Raw genomic sequence first — 19211 nt, 5'->3', positions numbered from 1 at the left:
AGTATTGGGATGGTTTGGGCACATGGAAAGAATGAGTGAAGAAAGATTAACAAAAGAGGTGTGGAAGGCAGAGGTAGAAGGAGTGAACATGAGGAGGTGACCAAGGATGAGATGGATAGATGGGAGAAAACAGATGATAGGGGTGAATGAAGAATGGTTGTGTATGGATGATGCTGTGATGCATAAAAGGGAGTGGGTGGGAGATGGGGGGTGAGGGAGTACATGTGAAAAGTAAATTGATGCAGCCCGAAGGGATTTCTCTCCAGCTTCTTCATTTCTGCATGAGGGGACAGAGAGGGGGGCTGCCGATTTAATGAAGTGGCCTTGCTGTGGATGAACTGTTTCTTGCAACACTGCTTCTGACCCAGTTCAGTGGGCGAGATGCAGGGATGACCTGTCATCCAGGAGGAGCCAAGAAGAGAGGGAGGGAGGGGGGTGGATGGGAGCGGAGTATATGGGGATGGTATAGGTGGGAGTGGATTTTATGCCTTTGTTTTTTGGCTACCTCCCTTGTAAGGGGTAAAAAGCTTTTGGTGTATGTATGGTATGACTTTTGAAAAATGATTTTTTGGGGTCAGCCTTAAAATTGGCTAACTTTTTGATTCACTATAAAACCCACAACACAGATGCTTCACAAGCATTAGGAAACAAATGCACTTCAAACTGTAAAATTCACACACTCAAACTCAAACTGAATAAAAATAGAAACTACTTATAACCACAAAGCCCCTCATACCATCATTACTAATGTCTGGAACAAAGATAGTGCATACTGTATCAAAACAAAAAGAAAAATATAAAACAATGAAAAACATATCACTAGCAGTAATCTAAAAGCAATTTCTTCACAGATAAGTCTCTATAATACATTCACCATGGGAAAAACAGTAGTCATACACTGAGGTGTCCAGTTATTCAACTTACTGCTTCATCTTTTCACCATTAACAAAAATGGAATTTATATATATATATACATGTATATATACATATATATATATATATATATATATATATATATACTTTATATATATGTATATATAAATATATAAATATATAAATATATATGTATATATATATATATATATATATATATATATATATATATATATATAATATTCATATATATATATATATATGTATATATATATATATATATATATATATATATACATATATATACATATATATATATATATACATATAGATATATACATATACATTATATACACATATACATATATATATATATATATATATACATATACATTATATACACATATACATATATATGTATATATATATATGTATGTATTAATATATATATACATATATACAAATATACATATATATATATATGTATATATATATATATATATATATATTTATATACCATGATCTTTTTCTCCTTTACAATAGAGGTAGCCAAGTCAGAAGCATGTACCTGTTCCCACCCATTTCACTCCCTTCCATCACCCCCTCCACCCCTCTAATCTCACCTTCTCCTGGATGACAAGTTATCCTTGCATCCGCCAACTGCCCTGGGTCAAATGCAATGCAGCAAGACAGTGCATCCACAGCAAGTCTGCTTCAGTTTATCAGTGACCCTCTCTCCATCCCCTCTTGCAGAAAAAGAGAAGACAGAGAGAAATCCCTTTGGGCTGCATCAAAATATCATTCACACATAAGTGCCCCCTAACCCCCATCCTCCCTTCCTTGCACAACAGTATCATTCATACACATTCACTCTCCACTCATCCCTATCTCCGCCTTATCCCTTCCTTGCTCAACAGACAAGCCCCTCTTGCTCAGCACTCCTTTCACCCAATCCATACATCTCATCCTTGGTTGTCCTCTCAAGTTCACTACCTCCACCTCTGTCTTCCACACCTCTTTTACCAGTCTTTCATCACTTATTCCTTCCACAAATCCAAACCATACCAATAATCTTTCATTAGGTCTATCTGCCATCTCTTTTTCCACTCACTCTCCTCCTCACCTCATTTCTCACTCTATTCAACCTAGTAACCCCTACCATACTTCTCAGACATTTCACCTCAAACACTTAAATTTTCCTCCCTGCCTCTCTTAAATTCCAAGTCTCCACTCCATACAATGTTTTCGGCACAATCACCCCTTCATACAATCTCTTATTTGTATCCATTCCCAGTTGCCTATTTCTTATAACACTTTTAAATCCCCCAAGGCATTTAATTTCAGAGAGCTGTTGAATGTGGATGAGGATAGGGAGGGATTGGTTGCAGCACTGGGAGGTGCTAAGAACATGACAGTGGTGGGAGAGGAAAATGGAGGAGAAATAAGAAAATATGAGGTACAAGTAGTTTTGAAAATTATGTCAGCAGGTAAGGCACCTGGGTTAGATGGGTGTCATTCAGTGTCTGAAAAAGGGAGGTACAGTAATAGTGTACTGGTTATTAAGGTTGTTTAATGTGTGTCTAAGGGAGGGGAGAGTGCCAGAGGACTGGAGGTGTGGCAGTACAGTTCTGCTTTACAAGGTGAAAAGGGGACAAATGTAAGTGTAGTAGTTTCAGAGGGAAGGCAATGAGAGGAATTAGGAGAGGAACAGAGGGAGTAATTGGTGAGGATCAGTGTGGGATCAGATTTTTGTGGCAAGGCAGATATGTGAGAAAGCTTTAGCAAAAGGTAAAGAATTTTTTTAAGGATTTAGAAAAGGCTTATGACAGGGTAGATAGAAAGGTACTGTGGGAGGTTTTGGAGATATATGGAATTAAGAGAGAGTTGTTAAGGGCAGTCAAGAATCTTTAGGAGAGTAACAGAGCTGTTAGAATTGGAAATAAAGAGCGAGTGGTTTGAGGTAAAGATGGGACTACAACATGGATGTGTCATGTTGCCATGGTTGCTCAATGTATACATGGATGCAGGGTGTAAAAGTGAGGGCAATGAGAAGGGGCTGGAGATGGTTAAAGAAAATGGATAAAAGCAGGAGGGGAGCAAGTTGTTATTTGCTTATGACACTGTGCTTCTGACATGGTCAGAGGGGGGATTAACCCCTTCCATACGGTGACGCCTACGTAGGCGTCATGATGAGCAAGTGGGTATGCGAGGATGCCGACGTTGGCGTCTTGATTATATTTATTGTAGTCGTACCTGCGTGACCCCCATACTCTAAACTGGCTTCATCATATTTTCTATGGTTATCAAAATTCATGGGTGAAAGAGAACGAGCGATAGAGCAGTGACTTTATTTTTTATAATGCGAGTATTATGATGCAACATCGCATGTCTGGCAGCTAATGCTGCCAGACGTGCGATGTGGCCCATATTGAAGGGGTTAAAGGAGTTGGTGATAGAGTATGGGAGAGTATGCAATAGGAAAATGTTGAAGGTAAATGTGGGTAAAAGTAAGGAGATGAAATGTGCAAGGGGAGAGGATGGCAGCAAGTTGGAAGTATGTCTTAAGGAAGAGAGACTGGAGGAAGTGTATGCTTTACATATTTGGTGTCACATGTGGCAGGAAAGGGAAGAGTGGTGGCAGAAGTAAATTATAGACTGAGAGAGGCAAATAAATGCTTTCAAAGATTAAAAAGTGTCATGAAATATATGCATTTGAGAATGGATGCAAAGAGGAGACTATATGAAGTGGTGATTGTGCTAAAGGAACTGTGTGAAGTAGAGACCTAGAATTTAAAGGAGGCTGAGAGGAAAAGTTTAAATGTGTTTGAGATGAAATGTCTGAAAAGTATGTTATGGTTTACAAGATTGAATAGGGTGAGAAACAAGAAGGTGAGGAAAAGAGCTCAGGTGGAAAAGGAGATGGTATATAGGGCTGATGAAAGAGTGGAGATGGTTTGGACACATGGAAAGAGTACATACATACATACATATACCAAGGCTTTTTCCCCCTTACAAGGGAGGTAGCCAAAAAGGAAAAGGCATAAAAACATTCCCACCCATTCCATCCCTGAATACACTCCACACCCCTCCACCCTCCCTCTCATCTTAGCACCTCCTGGATAACGGGTCATCCCTGCACCTTGTCCACTGTGGTGGAGGGAGTGGACCAAGGATGAGATGGATGGATGGGATGAAAGGGACTTTGAGCAAGAAGAAATGTCTGTTGAGTAAGAAAGGGAAAAGGCAGGAGATTGGGGTGAGTAGAAAATGGCTGTGTATGGATGGCATTGTGATGAAAGGAAGTGAGGGGGCAGGAGTAGGAAGTGGTTATGTGTGAATAATATCTTTATGCAGCCTGAAGGGATTTCTCACCATCTTCTCTATTTTCTGCATGAAAGGACAGAGGGGGTGGGGGGAGGTTGCCAATTAAGTGAAGCAGCTTTGCTGTGGATGTACTGTGTCTTGCTGCTTTGCTGCTGACCCAGGGCACTGGGCAGGAGCCAAGGATTACCCTTCATCCAGGAGCTAAGATGAGAGGGAGGAAAGGGTGGTGGATGGAAGGGGAATGGTTGGGAGTGAAATGGATGGGAGTATATATGTGCATTTTGACTTGGCTACTTCTCTTATATGGGGGGGGGAACTCTTGGTACATAGATAGGCAAAGGTACTAAAAAAATACTGTGTTAACCTATTTTCTTTACACCAATATATTCATTCTTACTGTAGCTTTTATTGAAATTCACCATCAATGCTACTGGACATTTCTTCTGTACCAGAACCTTGGTCTAATTTCATCAAAGCATATAATGAATGACGGAGATCACGGAAAAAGCTCCACATGCTACATGACCATCATAACCAAGAGAAAGTAGGTTTTTCCAAATAGTATTCCGAGCACCAAATGAATTATAGTAATTGTTAGAAAAAATCACACACTTTAAACACTCAAAACCTAAACTTCTTCCACTCCAAGGTGAAACACAAAGCTCCTATTGTCATTAGAATCTTAAATTTTACATGAACATTATACATTTTGATTAAAATGGTCTAAAAAGAAACCAACAACAGAAGCCTGTATATGGCAGTCATGCCAAATTCTAAGAGATTTGTCTCCCTAATGCTATATTCAAATCCCATCAACAGCCTCACCTCTACTTTCAAATGCTGACCTGAGGGGATGGCACTTGGTGTCCAAACGAGGCCCAAGATCTGCTTCCCTTGTATTTCCTCCACTTTTTCACATACAGAGCTGACAACTAGCTCCAACCAAATCTACAGCAATACTTCTCACCAACTGGACAAAAGAACACAAATACATACCTCATCTGTACATCAACAACACTCTTAATACCACACACAACACACCAAAAATTGTTGGTGTAACATACGATACATCCATGTCTTTCAAACAACACATCACAAACATAAAAAACAAATGCACACCTAGACTTAACGCACTTAAGTCAATCACTGGAACAACATTTGGACAAAACAAAGAAACTAATACAACAATATACAAACAATGCATACGCTCAGTGATGAATTGTGCGAGTCCTGCATGGGCTCCTAATCTCAGTGAGACACACCACAACACCCTTCAAATCATACAAAACAAAGCCCTAAAAACAATTACAGGCTGCACAAATACAACACCTACAGACCATTTACACCATGAAACAAAAGTCCTCAAAGTCAAGGACCACCTCGACATGAGAGGCACATAAACACTTGCCGCAGCCACCACAAACACATCACACCCGCTACACTACATAGCAGAACACCCACACACACCAAGAAACATTAAAACAACACCCAAAGACCTGTATCACACACAGATACTCTCTTCTCTTCCTCCACAACCACCAAATATCAGCCTCCGGAAACATATTCATAATCATATCACTCACCGCTCCATTAACACACTGAAAGACAACACACTGCTGCATGCCAGACACCCTGATATCCACCCTTCTCAATCCTCTCTCCCACGAAAAGACAGAGTCCACCTGGCCAGACTGCGGTGCGGCCACCAGCCAGCACTTCTAAGCTACCAGAAGAGGCTGGATGACCGCATTGTGAACAGCTGCCCAGGATGTAACACTTCACCCCATACCATACAACACATAATGGCAGACTGCATTATACACAATCATGCACGCAAACAACACAACATACACTCATAAAGGATTTGTGGGAAAACCCAGTTTTGGCTGTGGCATTCCTTGGGGAGACGGGACTGCTCGGACAGACAGTCTAGGGAACGACAACAACAACAACAACTAGCGTATGCTCCCTCCCTTCTTCTTCTTTCAACCAGCTAGTGACATAGAAACAGTCCTACTAAATTACAACAAAGTGATTTAGCATTTCTACCAGAGAGATCTATGGGAAGACCTGAGAGCTATTCCTATCTGTGGTGGGCCTATGGGATCCCAGTTGGTGAAACTTGAGGTAACATTTTAATCATCACTACTACTCTCCCAAAACAGAACACATATAAACTGCATATCACTTACTAAAGACGTCTGTTTCATCAACAATCTCTTCTTGTATGAGCTCTTCTATGACATCTTCCAGGGTGATAAGGCCCATAACTTCATAATATGGGTCTCCATCACCCTCACTATTGACCCTTTGCACAAAAGCCATGTGACCCTTGTCACCTAATTGAGGAAAAAAAAAAAGTTTTCATCAACCAGTCCTTCTATTCTTTTACCAATATGTAAAATACTATAACTTCAAAAAAAGGGACAATGAACAAGGAATCAAAATCAATTACCCAAATTATAAAAAAACAAAACAGGAAGAATATTGTATAAACATATGTTCCTTGAATTACAACTATAAAAGGGACAATGAACAAGTAATCAAAATCAATGACTCAAAATTTAAAAGAGGAAGAAGAAGAAGAAGAAGAAGAAAAAGAAGATGAAGAAGAATATCATACATACCTTCCTTGAATTCTCTGAACATGATATCCAGAGTTGTGTCCTCAAATACAAAATTACAAGGATTCTTGTAAAACTGGCTTACTGTCTTAAGGGGTGTATTATCATCTGGATCAATAAATGCCAGATCTTTAATAAAAAGCACAGAGATGATGTTGGTTCGCTCATTTTCATAGATAGGTATGCGTGAATAACCTGCAAAAAATAAAAAAAAATCAAACATCAAATATCTAACATGAGAGAGAGAGAGAGAGAGAGAGAGAGAGAGAGAGAGAGAGAGGGGGGAAAAGGAGAGAGAGGGAGGGAGAAGGGAGAGAGAGAGAGAGCTGAGAGAGAGAGAGAGAGAGAGAGAGAGAGAGAGAGAGAGAGAGAGAGAGCCAAGAGAGGGCCATGAGAGTGAGAAGACTGAGAGAGAGAGAGGGGGGAGAGGGAGAGGGAGGGAGAGAGGGAGAGAGGGAGAGAGAGAGAGAGAGAGAGAGAGAGAGAGAGAGAGAGAGAGAGCTAAGGGAGGGCTGAAAGAAAGAGAAATAAGAAGGCTGAGAGTGAGAGTAGAGAGAGATAGAGAGAGAGAGAGAGAGAGAGAGAGAGAGAAAGAGAGAGGGAGCAGAAAATGAGAGAGAAAGAGAGGGCAGAGAGAGAGTGAGAGAGGGGAGAGAGGGCAGTGAGAGAGAGGAGAAAGAGAGAGGAGAAAGAGAGAGAAAGAGAGAGAGAAAGAACCAGCATTTGTTAACCCTTTCAGATTCCAATGATGTACCAGTAAGTCATACCACTTCCCTAGTATAGAAATTCAGTTACTGTAATGACAGACCATGAGAAGAAAAATTTAAAGTTACTAACAATGCTCATACATACATCATCTACAAATAACAAAGTTGTAGTGAGAGGGAATGGTTGATGTGTCGTAGTGAATGAGCAGATGTTTAGTTGCTTATACTTACTCAGGATCCCTGCTGAAAGTGTGTATGCATGTGATTGATCCCCCATATTCCAACACAGTATATGTTTTTGTCTTGTATCTTTGTACATTCAACCATATAATGATCAAAATGCAATAAATTCTATGGCACTGAATAGGAAATTGATCATATTATGTTTCATTGTCTGGGGTATTGGCTGCTTGTTATTGTGGCAAAGTAGCATGAAGTTGATACTTTAGGGTCTATATGGGGCGCCCCTACGGACCAGAGCCACACATCATTTTGTCTATGATAGAGGAAAACTCTTCATAGAGAAATGATGACACTTTTATACTACGACTGTCCCTCCGTTATGCTGTCCCCCAACCCCTTGCTGCTGTCCTGTACCATTTCTCTGAGTATTCATTTTCTGCTGTGGGGGAATTCCCTGTGGTGGGGGAAAAGAATACTGCCATCAAGTATTTCCACTTGGATCATAAGAGGCGAGAAGAAAGGGACGGGGAGTGGGACTAGGCATCCTTCTCCTTGTAGCCCCACAGGGGACATTCCTAAACGAAAAAGTAAAGGCATAAGAGGGTCTGGGAGTTTTCCGACCAGCACCCTAAGGTTTGGGTCTTTTAATGTGCGTGGATGTGGTACAGATGAGAGTAAAAGGGAAGAGATAGGTAGTATGTTTGTGAGAAGAAAGATGGATGTGTTGGCTTTGAGTGAAACTAAGTTGAAAAGGAAGGGTGAGTGTAAGTTTGGGAGTGTAAGTGGGAGGTTATCAGGAGTGAAGAGAGGGCGAGGGAGGGAAGGGGTGGCTATTCTAGTAAGTGAAGAGATAGGTAAATGTGAAGTGGAGTGGAAGGACGTTTCCTAAAGGATAATGTGGATGAAGGTGAAACTGGGAAAGGAGATGTGGGTCTTTGTAAGTGCATATGGGCCTGGCAGTGAGAAGAGTGTAGAAGAAAGGGAGGCCTTTTGGATAGATTTAAATGAGTGCATAGAGGATTTTGGGAGAAATGTCAATGTAATAGTACTGGGAGACCTTAATGCTAGGGTAGGAAATGGTCCAATTGATGGAGTGGTTGGGAAATGTGGAGTTCCAGGAAAGAATTGTAGTGGAGAGTTGATGGTGGAAATGTGTCTAGGAAGAGTTGATGATAGCAAATACAGTGTTTTGGAAGAAAGTCAAGCATAAGTACACATGGGGGAGGGTGGTGGATGGAAGGGTGGTAGATAGAGCATTGATGGATTATGTAGTGGTAAATAGGACAATGATAGGAAGAGTTAAGGATGTACATGTGCTAAGGGGAGAGGGTGGGGAAATATCAGATAATTTTTTGGTGGAAGGTAAGTTGAGAGTGGAGGATAGATGGAGAAAGAGGAAAGGGACAAAAGGTAGGGAGGTGCTTAGAGTGAACTCTTTAAATGAAAAGGAAAAGGAGAAGGAGTACAAGAAGAAGCTGAAGGAGGAGTGGGAGGGAGTGAAGGATAGAGTAGAGGTAGGTGTGGAGGAGGAATGGGGATGGTTCAAGGAGGGAGTCACAAAGAGTGCAAGGATGGTGTGTGGAACAAGAAGGACAGGAGGAAATAGAAGGAAGGGTAGTGAATGGTGGGATGAGGAAACAAAGAAGGTTGTAGAAGAGAAGAAGCGAGCTTTCACAGATTGGTTACAAAATAGGACGAGGGAGTCATATGAGAGGTACAAAGAAAAGAGAAGTAAAGCAAAAGAGGAGAGCAGATGTGAAGTGGGGTAAGAGTATGACAGAAAATTTTGAAAGTAATAAAAAGATGTTTTGGAAAGAAATTAAGAGAGGAAGAGGAGGCAAAACAAGTAGAGAAGAAAAGGTAAAAGGTGCAGATGGAGAGATGATAATGGAAGAGAAGGCAGTAAGGGGAAGATGGGCAGAATATTTTAGGGAGTTGCTAAATGTGAAGGATAGGGAGGGAAAGATAGTTGCAGTGGGAAATGCTAAGAAAACGACCATGATGAGTGAGGAGAATGGAGGAGAAATAAGGAAGGATGAAGTGAAGAAAGTTGTTAAGGTGATGAAAGCAGGTAAGGCACCTGGTCTGGATGGATGCCATGCAGAATGTCTAAAAAAACGAGGTACAGTGATGGTGGACTGGTTGGTGAGGTTATTTAATGTTTGCTGGAGAGAGGGTAGAGTGCCGGAGGACTGGAGGAGTGCCTGTATAGTTCCACTTTACAAGGGAAAAGGGGACAAGTGTGAATGTAGTAGTTTCAGAGGGATTAGCTTGTTAAGTGTAGTTGGGAAGGCTTATGGGAGGATCTTGATTGAGAGGATTAGGAGAGGAACAGAGGGAGTAATTGGTGAGGAACAGTGTGGATTTAGAACGGGTAGAGGTTGTGTAGATCAGATCTTTGTGGTAAGACAAATATGTGAGAAAGCTATAGGAAAGGGGAAGGATGTTTTTTGGGCTTTTATGGATCTGGAAAAGGCTTATGATAGGGTAGACAGAAAGGCACTGTGGGAGGTTATGCAGATATATGGGATAGGAGGAAAGCTTCTAGGAGCTGTCAAGAGTTTTTATGAGAGTAGTAGAGTTTGTGTCAGGATTAGAAATGGAGAGAGTGAGTGGTTCGAGGTAAAGGTGGGACTTCATGAAGGATGTGTTATGTCGCCCTGGCTGTTCAACTTATACATGGAGTGCGAGAGGTAAATGCAAGGGTAGTGGGTCAGGGATTGGAGACGGTTAAAGAAAATGGAGAAAAGTGGGAGGTGAGCCAGCTGTTGTTTGCTGACGACACTGTGCTTGTGGCAGGATCGGAGGAGGGACTGAAGAAGTTGGTGACAGAGTTTGGGAGAGTATGTGATAGAAGAAAGCTAAAGATAAATGTGGGTAAAAGTAAGGTGATGAGATGTACAAGGGGTGAAAGTGGCAGTAGACTGGAAGTGAGCATTAACCCCTTCCATACGGTGCCGCCTACGTAGGCGGCATGGGGAGCAAGTGGATACGCGAGGCTGTCATATCGGCGTCTTGATTATATATATTGTAGTTGTCCCTGCGTAACTGACATACTCTCTAAACGGGCTTCATCACATTTTCTATGGTTATCAAAATTCACGGGTGAAAGAGAGAACGATCAATATAAGCGGTGACTATTTTTTATGATGCGAGTATTATGACGCAACATCGTACGTCTGGCAGCTAATGCTGCCCGCGAGATTTTGGCCCGGAGTGAAGTGGTTAAGGGAGAGCGACTGGAGGAAGTGGATAGTTTTAGATACTTGGGTGCAAATGTGGCAGGAAAAGGTGGAGTGGAGGTGGAGGTAGAATGTAGATTGAGAGAAGCAAGTAAATGCCTTGGTGGATTGAAGAGTGTAATGAGGAATAGACTTTTGGGAATGGATGCTAAGAGGAGACTGTATGAAGGAGTGATTGTGCCAACAGCACTGTATGGGGCAGAAACATGGAACATAAAAGAGGAAGAGAGAAGGAGTTTGAATGTGTTTGAGATGAGGTGTCTGAGAAGTATGATGGGGGTTACTAGGCTAGATAGAGTGAGAAATGAGGAGGTGAGGAGAAGAATGGGGGTGGAAAGGGAGTTGGGAGATAGGGTGGATGAGAGAGTATTAGGATGGTTTGGACACATGGAAAGAATGAGTGAAGAAAGACTAGTAAAAGAGGTATGGAAGGCAGATGTGGAGGGAGTGAACATGAGGGGACGTCCTAGGATGAGGTGGATGGATGGGGTGAAGGGGGCTTTGGGGAAGAGGGGAATGTCTGTTGAGGAAGGACGGGAGAGGACAGAAGACGGGCGAATGGAGAATGGTTGTATATGGATGATGTTGTGATGCATGAGGTGGAATGGGTGGGGGGATGGGGGTGAAGTAGTATGTGTGAGCAAAATTTGACGCAGCCCGAAGGGATTTCTCCCCGTCTTTTCCTTTTATGCATGGGGGGACGGAGAGGGGGGGTCGCCGATTTAATGAAGCGGCCTTGCTGTGGATGTGCTGTGTCTTGCAACACTGCTTCTGACCCAGGGCAGTGGACAAGGTGCAGGGATGACCCGTCATCCAGGAGGTGCTAAGATAAGAGGGAGGGTGGAGGGGTGTGGAGTGTATTCAGGGATGGAATGGGTGGGAATGATTTTATGCATTTTCCTTTTTGGCTACCTCCCTTGTAAGGGGGAAAAAGCCTTGGTATATGTATGTTTCATTGTTGTTTGGGAGAAAATTACTATCTAAATGGTGTTAAAAATGTTCAAACTAGTTGGTTCAATCCATACTTTTTACCTTTCATTTTCATTCTATAGCTTTTCAAGTATGCTATACTAATGTATAATTCAGCTTAAAAAGGATATAAAATTCAATATCCTATGATTACAAGTAACTTTAAAATAAAGACTCTACATCAACCATTGTAAAGCACAATTGACGTGGACAGTGACATGTCTTGCAGACGTTTTTTTGACAACTACTGGAATCTGAAAGGGTTTACTACCTATATTAGTTATGTGATCTTTTATTTTGGCTGAATAAAAAATTCATGAGTATGACCTTTAATTTACTCTGAATAACACAAAACATAATTAATTATGTTTATGAGTGTTACTACATTCTAGTTGGCCTTAGATTTGTCTAAATATGAAAAGGTCTCTTCCACTTTACAAGGGAAATATGGAAATATACACTCTGAAACATGCACTCACCCTGTTGCATGATATCATTGATGGTGTTGAAGTCTAGACAGGTGTCAACTGAGAGCATAAACACATCATCTAGCTTTGTCATCACTTCAGACACAGTCTTTTTTCGGAGTTCTAGGGCACCACATATGATGTTTTGCTCTTCTTTTTCCAGATCATTGTAATCATGAGTTACCTGCAAAATAAACACGATCATTTAACTACATACCATAAATATAAACTACCTCTAACAAAAATATTGGGTAGAAGTTATGCACATAGATTTCCTTTAATATTAGAATGTTTACTAACATTTCATAGATTTGGTAGAGTAAACTATCTCCATTAACTCCCTTCCCTCCCTCTTTATCTTGGCTCCTCCTGGATGACAGGTCATCCCTACATCTCACCCATTACCCTGGGTCAGAAGTATTGCCACAAGGCACAGCACATCCACAGCAAGGCTGCTTCATATAATCAGCATCCCCCCACATCTCTGTTCCCTCATGCAGAAAGAGAGAAGACAGGGAGAAATCCATTCAGGCTGCGTCAAGTTATTTTTCACAAATACTCCCTCTCTCCCCCTCGCCCCATCTCCCACCCACTCCCTTTCATGCATCACTGCATCACCATACACAACCATTCTCTATTCATACCATGGATACATATGTCCTTGAGGAAGGACATATGTATTTCCATAATTTTTTGTACTTACAGTTTAATGTACATAAAAAAACATACTGACAGTATTCTATATAATTCCACCATCTACATCTTATCAAATTTGGCAAAAAACAGTTTTGTCTTCATTTCATTGCGTCGTCTGCTATTCGAAACATTCCGCCCGTGCGCTTCGGGAAAGGTTCGAGGAATTCCGCGTTCGTGACGTCACAGTTGCCAAACAAACAATATTGTTATTCTGAATATCTAGACTTCGGAAAAGTGGTATGCGAGGCGCAATTAAAAGTGAATTTTCTGAATAGATTCTTCTGTAATAGGTAAAAACTTTATTTGTATGCTTTTAACCCATTCAACTCCGATGACAAGATGTCTTGTCATTTGGTCAAATAAAACAAAAAATCATAATAAAACAACAAAATGTTTGATGATCAAACAGCACCAGAAAAATATGACGTCATCAGTCCTCCTCGAGGAGGACTGATGACGTCATATTTTTCTGGTGCTGTTTGATCATCAAACATTTTGTTGTTTTATTATGATTTTTTGTTTTATTTGACCAAATGACAAGACATCTTGTCATCGGAGTTGAATGGGTTAAAAAGTACTTTTTCGATGATTTTTAGTGAATGGTATATCTGTTGATATCTGACCTTTAACCCCTTCCATACGGTGCCGCACACGTAGGCGTCATGGACTTAGATCTCAGTGGCAGCAGCCAATGCCAGCCGTACGTGTCGTAATAATACTCGCATCATAAAATATAGTCACCGCTTATATCGATCGTTCTCTCTTCACCCGTGAATTTTGATAACCATAGAAAATGCGATTACAAAAGAATTAGAAAGAATGTCATTATGGAGGGGCGACTACAATAAATATAATCAAGACGCCGATATGGCAGCCTCGCGAATACACTCGCTCCCCATGACGCCTACGTGTGCGGCACCGTATGGAAGGGGTTAATATGTTTCTACTCAAGATTAATAGACATAGTGCAAGAAAGGAATGGATGGGCTGATTGTGCCTTCTTGGACTTACAATAAGCTTTTGACAAAGTACCACACAAACAATTATTAAAAAAAACTGGAACATATATGAGGGATACAAGGGAACCTACTAAAATGAACAGAGGACTTCCTGATTGATAGAAAGATGAGAGTAGTGCTCAGAGAAAAATATTCAGGTTGGAAAGAGGTGAGTACCACAAGGATCTGTATTGGCTCCAATAATGTTTGCTATTTATGTGAATGACATGGATGATGATGTGAAATGTTACACGAGCTTCTTTGCAGACGACGCCAAACTGTTAAGGAAAGTAAAAACTGAAAAGGATTGTGAATCACTGCAGGAAGACCTGAATAAGGTATGGAACTGGAGTCAGAAATGGGAAGTGGATTTCAATATTAACGAGTGTAGCATAATGGAGTTTGGAAAAAGCAAAAATAGAATATCAGGACAATATAAAATTGGAATCAAGGAGGTACAGAAGGAGAGATCCGAAAAAAATTTGGGTGTAATTATCTCAAATGACTTGTCCTATGATAAACAGATAAACAATATTGTCGGAGAATCCTACAACTTGCTAAGATCAATAAAAGTGGCATTTACATATTTGAACAAAGAAATTATTAAAAAAATATTGGTCACACTGATAAGGCCTAGACTAGAATATGCGGCAACACTGTGGTCACCCAGTACCAAAAAGAATATAAAGAAAATAGAGAGAATCCAGAGAGCAGCCACAAAAATGGCACCTGCACTTCCAAACTTGTCATATGAGAAGAGATTAGCTAAACAGGAGTTACCGACTCTGGAGCAAAGAAGAGAGAGAGGTGACCTACTGACCATCTACAGAATCATGAAGGGTACAGAAATACTCGATAGAGGACTTGTTCAACTGGGCCAAGAAATGCACAAGAGGACATGGAAAGAAAATAAAAAAAACACAGCTATAGAAGAGATCTGAAGAAAACCACTTTTCCACATAGAGTGGTAGGCACTTGGAACAAACTGGAAAATGAAATAGTGTACGTAAAAACCATTTATGAGTTTAAGAGCAAACTAGACACTGCAAGATACAAAGGTGGGACACCACAAGCGTAGCCCCCTTCCCGCAAAATACAACTGGATAAATACACCCACACACACAATAGAAATGACAATGGAAAAACAAGAGGTCATGAAAAGAAACTCAAAAAGGACAACTATAGAAGAGATAGGAAAAAGAATGGTTTCCCACACAGAGTGCAGGATATATGGAATAACTTAGATGAAAAAACAGTGTGTGCAAATACTATTCACGATTTTAAGAATAAACTTAATGTTGAAAGATACAAAGATGGGTCACCACAAGCATAGCTCCCTTTCCATATAATATGACTAGGTAAATACACATAAGGCTCTGTACTGGCTCCTTTAATATTTGCCATATATATAAATGATATGGATGAGGGAGTAAACTGTTATATGAACTTCTTTGCTAACGATGTCGAATTACTCAAGAGAGTAAGAACAGAAGAAGATTGCATATCACTACAAGAAGACCTAGACAAAATATGGGAATGGAGTTGGAAAAGTGAGATGAATTTCAACATTAAAAAATGTAGCATAATGGAATTTGGAAAAAGTAAAAATCAGGGCAGTACAAAATTGGAAATAAAGAAGTCAAAAAAGTTGATTCGGAAAGGGACCTGGAAGTAATTATCTCAAGTGACTTGACACCTGATAAACATGTCAATAAATTATTTGGAGAGACTTATAACTTATTGAGATAAATGAAAGTGGCCTTCGACCTCATAGAAGAGGAGATGGTTAAAAAAAATAGTTGTTACACTGATAAGACCTAAACTAGAATATGCTGCAACACTATGGGCACCTAGCACAAAGAAAAACATAAGAAAGTTAGAAAGAATACAAAGAGCAGTGACAAAGATGGTGCCTACACTGACAAACCTGACATATGAACAAAGATTGGAAAAATTACATCTGTCATCATTGAAACAGAGAAGAGAAAAAGGCAATTTGTTGACCATTTTCAGAATTATGAAATGGATGGAAATTCTCGACAGAGATGACTTATTAAAGTGGGACAGAAGAGAAACAAGAGGACATGAAAAGAAACTAAAGAAAGACAGCTACAGAAGAGACCTAAAAAAGAATAGCTTCCCACATAGAGTGATTGATGTGTGGAACAAACTGAACGGAAAAACAGTGAATGCCAAAACTATACATGATTTTAAGAATAAACTGGATGTGGAGAGATACGAAAACAGGTCACTACGAGCATAGCTCTCGTCCCATAAAATACAACTAGGTAAATACATACACACACACACGCATAGAGTTTCAGGTAAATATAAGATTGGAAACAAGGAAGTCAAAAAAGTAAACTCAGAGAGGGACCTAGGAGTATTCATCTCTAGTGACTTGACACCTGACAAACATGTAAATAAATTATTTGGAGAGACTCGGAACTTATTAAGACCAATGGAAGTGGCCTTTGATTACATGGATGAGGAGATGGTTAAGAAAATAATTGTTACACTGATAAAACTGAAATTAGAATATGCTGTATCAATGGGGGCACCTAAAAAAAAAAAAAAAAAAAAAAAATCCAAAGAGCATTGACAAAAATGGCACCCACACTATCAAATCTGACATATGAACAAAGACTGGAGAAATTACAGCTGTCAACACTAGAGCAGAGAAGGGTAAGAGGCGATTTGTTGACCATTTTCAGAATTATGAAAGTGATGGAAGTTCTCGATAGAGACGACCTATTAAAATGAGACAAAAGAGAAACAACAGGACACGAATAGAAACTAAAGAAAGACAGTTACAGAAGAGACCTGAAAAAAAAAAAAAAAAAAAACTTCCCACACAGAGTGATCGATGTCTGGAACAAACTGAACAGAGAAACAGTGAATGCCAGAACTATACATGAAAATGGGTCACTACGAGCATAGCTCCCATCCCGTAAAATACAACTAGGTAAGACTAGGTAAATACACAATACATGAATTCAAATCTAAATATAATAATTGGAAATAAAGGATATAAAAACGTAGGAACTCTACATGAATTTGAGGTTAGGTATGATAAAGTGGAGACTAGGAGGTAAGATCCAATGAGCTTTGCTCCTTTCTTGTATACAACAATAAGGTAAATACACATGAAAGGAATGGAAATCCTAAACAGGAATGATTTACTAAAATGTGACAATGGAGAGAGAGAAAGAGAGAGAGAGAGAGAGAGAGAGAGAGAGAGAGAGAGAGAGAGAGAGAGAGAGAGAGAGAGAGAGAGAGAGAGAGAGAGAGAGAGAGAGAGGAAAAAAAAAAAAAAAAAAAAAACAGCATGTGCAAACACTATTCAAACTTTTAAGAAAAAAATTTATGCTTAAAGATACAAAGATGGGTCACCATGAGCATAGCTCCCTTCCCTTATAATACAACTAGGTAAATACATACACCAATGTCCTTTTCCCATTGTAAGGTGGATAAATTGATCAGAAAAATAAAAGATTGTTGCACAGCAAACTGACTATGAAAGGTGTCTTCAGGGTATATAATCTGTTGTAAAGATATGGATGGCTATAAAGTCATCAATGGATCCTTACTATTTGAAAAACTTAATTAGTTTTTTTGCCCAAAATCTTAATTACTTAATGAAGAAAGACATGGCAATTTAAACTAACTGCTTAATGGATAATATCAATATTTACCTTGATGAGTTCTTTGAGACGTTCTCGATCATATGTGTTACCGATCTCCTCTCCCAGAACTACATCCAGAACCTGAAGAGTAAGATAAATGCAATTACATAATAATAACCAAAGGTACTCCACCTATTCTAAATTTTATATATATAAAAAACAAAATTTAAAACCTACCTTTGATATTGGGTAAGAAAGTGGTCCAGTAAGAACCATGAACAGGCGAACAAGCCAAACAGTACGTGCCCCAACTGCCAACCCATGTCGACTGCAGATAGCTGCATGCCAAGTAAAAAGATACAATAAAATAAAATAAGATAAATAAATAAAACAGCAAAAATAATATTGGTAAAATAAATTACACCATTAAGTATAAACATTAGAAATATATGGATATACTGTACAAGACAGTATGTGATAAATACTCATCAATGTGCATTTGGTTAAAAAATAAAATACAGTATATATACAAAAACATCTTCAGTAGTATCTTTCAATAAAAACAAAATTATTAAAAAATATTACATATTGCTGTTACAACATGGCAAATCAAATTGCACACATGACTAGCACCTACAAAGCACAGGGACAACATATTATATAAAAGAATATAGAATAATTTATAAAAGAATATAGAATAATTTCTTTGATGAGTAACAAGATTCATTACAAATGTGGAGTTACAAAAGTAGCACTGGGGAGATTTAAGAAGGGTAGCATTCTTTTTCTGAATGGAGATTAGATTCTCACTGAAAAAGAATGATGAGCAAGAGCAGGATTAATTTATAGAAATGTAATTGAAAAAGACCCAAAAATATATACTGCATAAACATACGAGAAAGAGAGAGAGAGAGAGAGAGAGAGAGAGAGAGAGAGAGAGAGAGAGAGAGAGAGAGAGAGAGAGAGAGAGAGAGAGAGAGGAGAGAGAGAAAGAGAGAGAGAGAGAGAGAGAGAGAGAGAGAGAGAGAGAGAGAGAGAGAGTGAGAGAGAGAGAGGAAGGAGAGAGAGAGAGAGAGAGAGGAAGGAGAGAGAGAGAGAGAGGAAGGAGAGAGAGAGAGAGGAAGGAGAGAGAGAGAGAGAGAGAGAGGAGAGAGAGAGAGAGAGGAAGGAGAGAGAGAGAGAGAGGAAGGAGAGAGAGAGAGAGGAAGGAGAGAGAGAGAGAGAGAGAGAGAGAGAGAGAGAGAGAGAGAGAGAGAGAGAGAGAGAGAGAGAGAGAGAGAGAGAGAGAGAGAGAGAGAGAGAGAGAGAGAGAGAGAGAGAGAGAGAGAGAGAGAGAGAGAGAGAGAGAGAGGAAGGGAAGGAAAGAGGGAGGGAGAGAGGGAGGGAGAGAGGGAGGGAAAGAGATGGAGAGAGAAAGGGAGGGAGGAAGATTAAGAATGTGACTGAGAGTGAGAGAGATTTAGAGGAAAAAAAGGAAGAGAAAGTAAGGGAAAGGAAGAGGG

General features: G+C 39.8%; 1 protein-coding gene across 2 annotated transcripts in view; it reads right to left on the bottom strand.

The window, feature by feature from the left end:
* Positions 1-19211, bottom strand: part of uex (metal transporter uex) — a 118648-nt gene that overhangs the window by 34984 nt on the left and 64453 nt on the right. For both annotated transcript variants that reach the window (XM_076192452.1, XM_076192453.1), the window contains exons 5-9: positions 17947-18047; positions 17779-17850; positions 12402-12573; positions 6825-7016; positions 6390-6536 (exon numbers count right to left, since the gene is read on the bottom strand). In XM_076192452.1, the coding sequence (XP_076048567.1) occupies positions 6390-6536; positions 6825-7016; positions 12402-12573; positions 17779-17850; positions 17947-18047 (684 nt within the window). The remainder of the gene's footprint in view (positions 1-6389; positions 6537-6824; positions 7017-12401; positions 12574-17778; positions 17851-17946; positions 18048-19211) is intronic.

The sequence above is a fragment of the Oratosquilla oratoria genome, chromosome 11 (genome assembly GCF_046742065.1).
Source record: "Oratosquilla oratoria isolate Oo_2021 chromosome 11, ASM4674206v1, whole genome shotgun sequence".
In the NCBI taxonomy this organism is placed as follows: Eukaryota; Metazoa; Arthropoda; class Malacostraca; order Stomatopoda; family Squillidae; genus Oratosquilla; species Oratosquilla oratoria.
The sequence above is the reverse complement of the archived record's forward strand: the minus strand, read 5'-3'. Positions and strand labels throughout refer to the sequence as shown.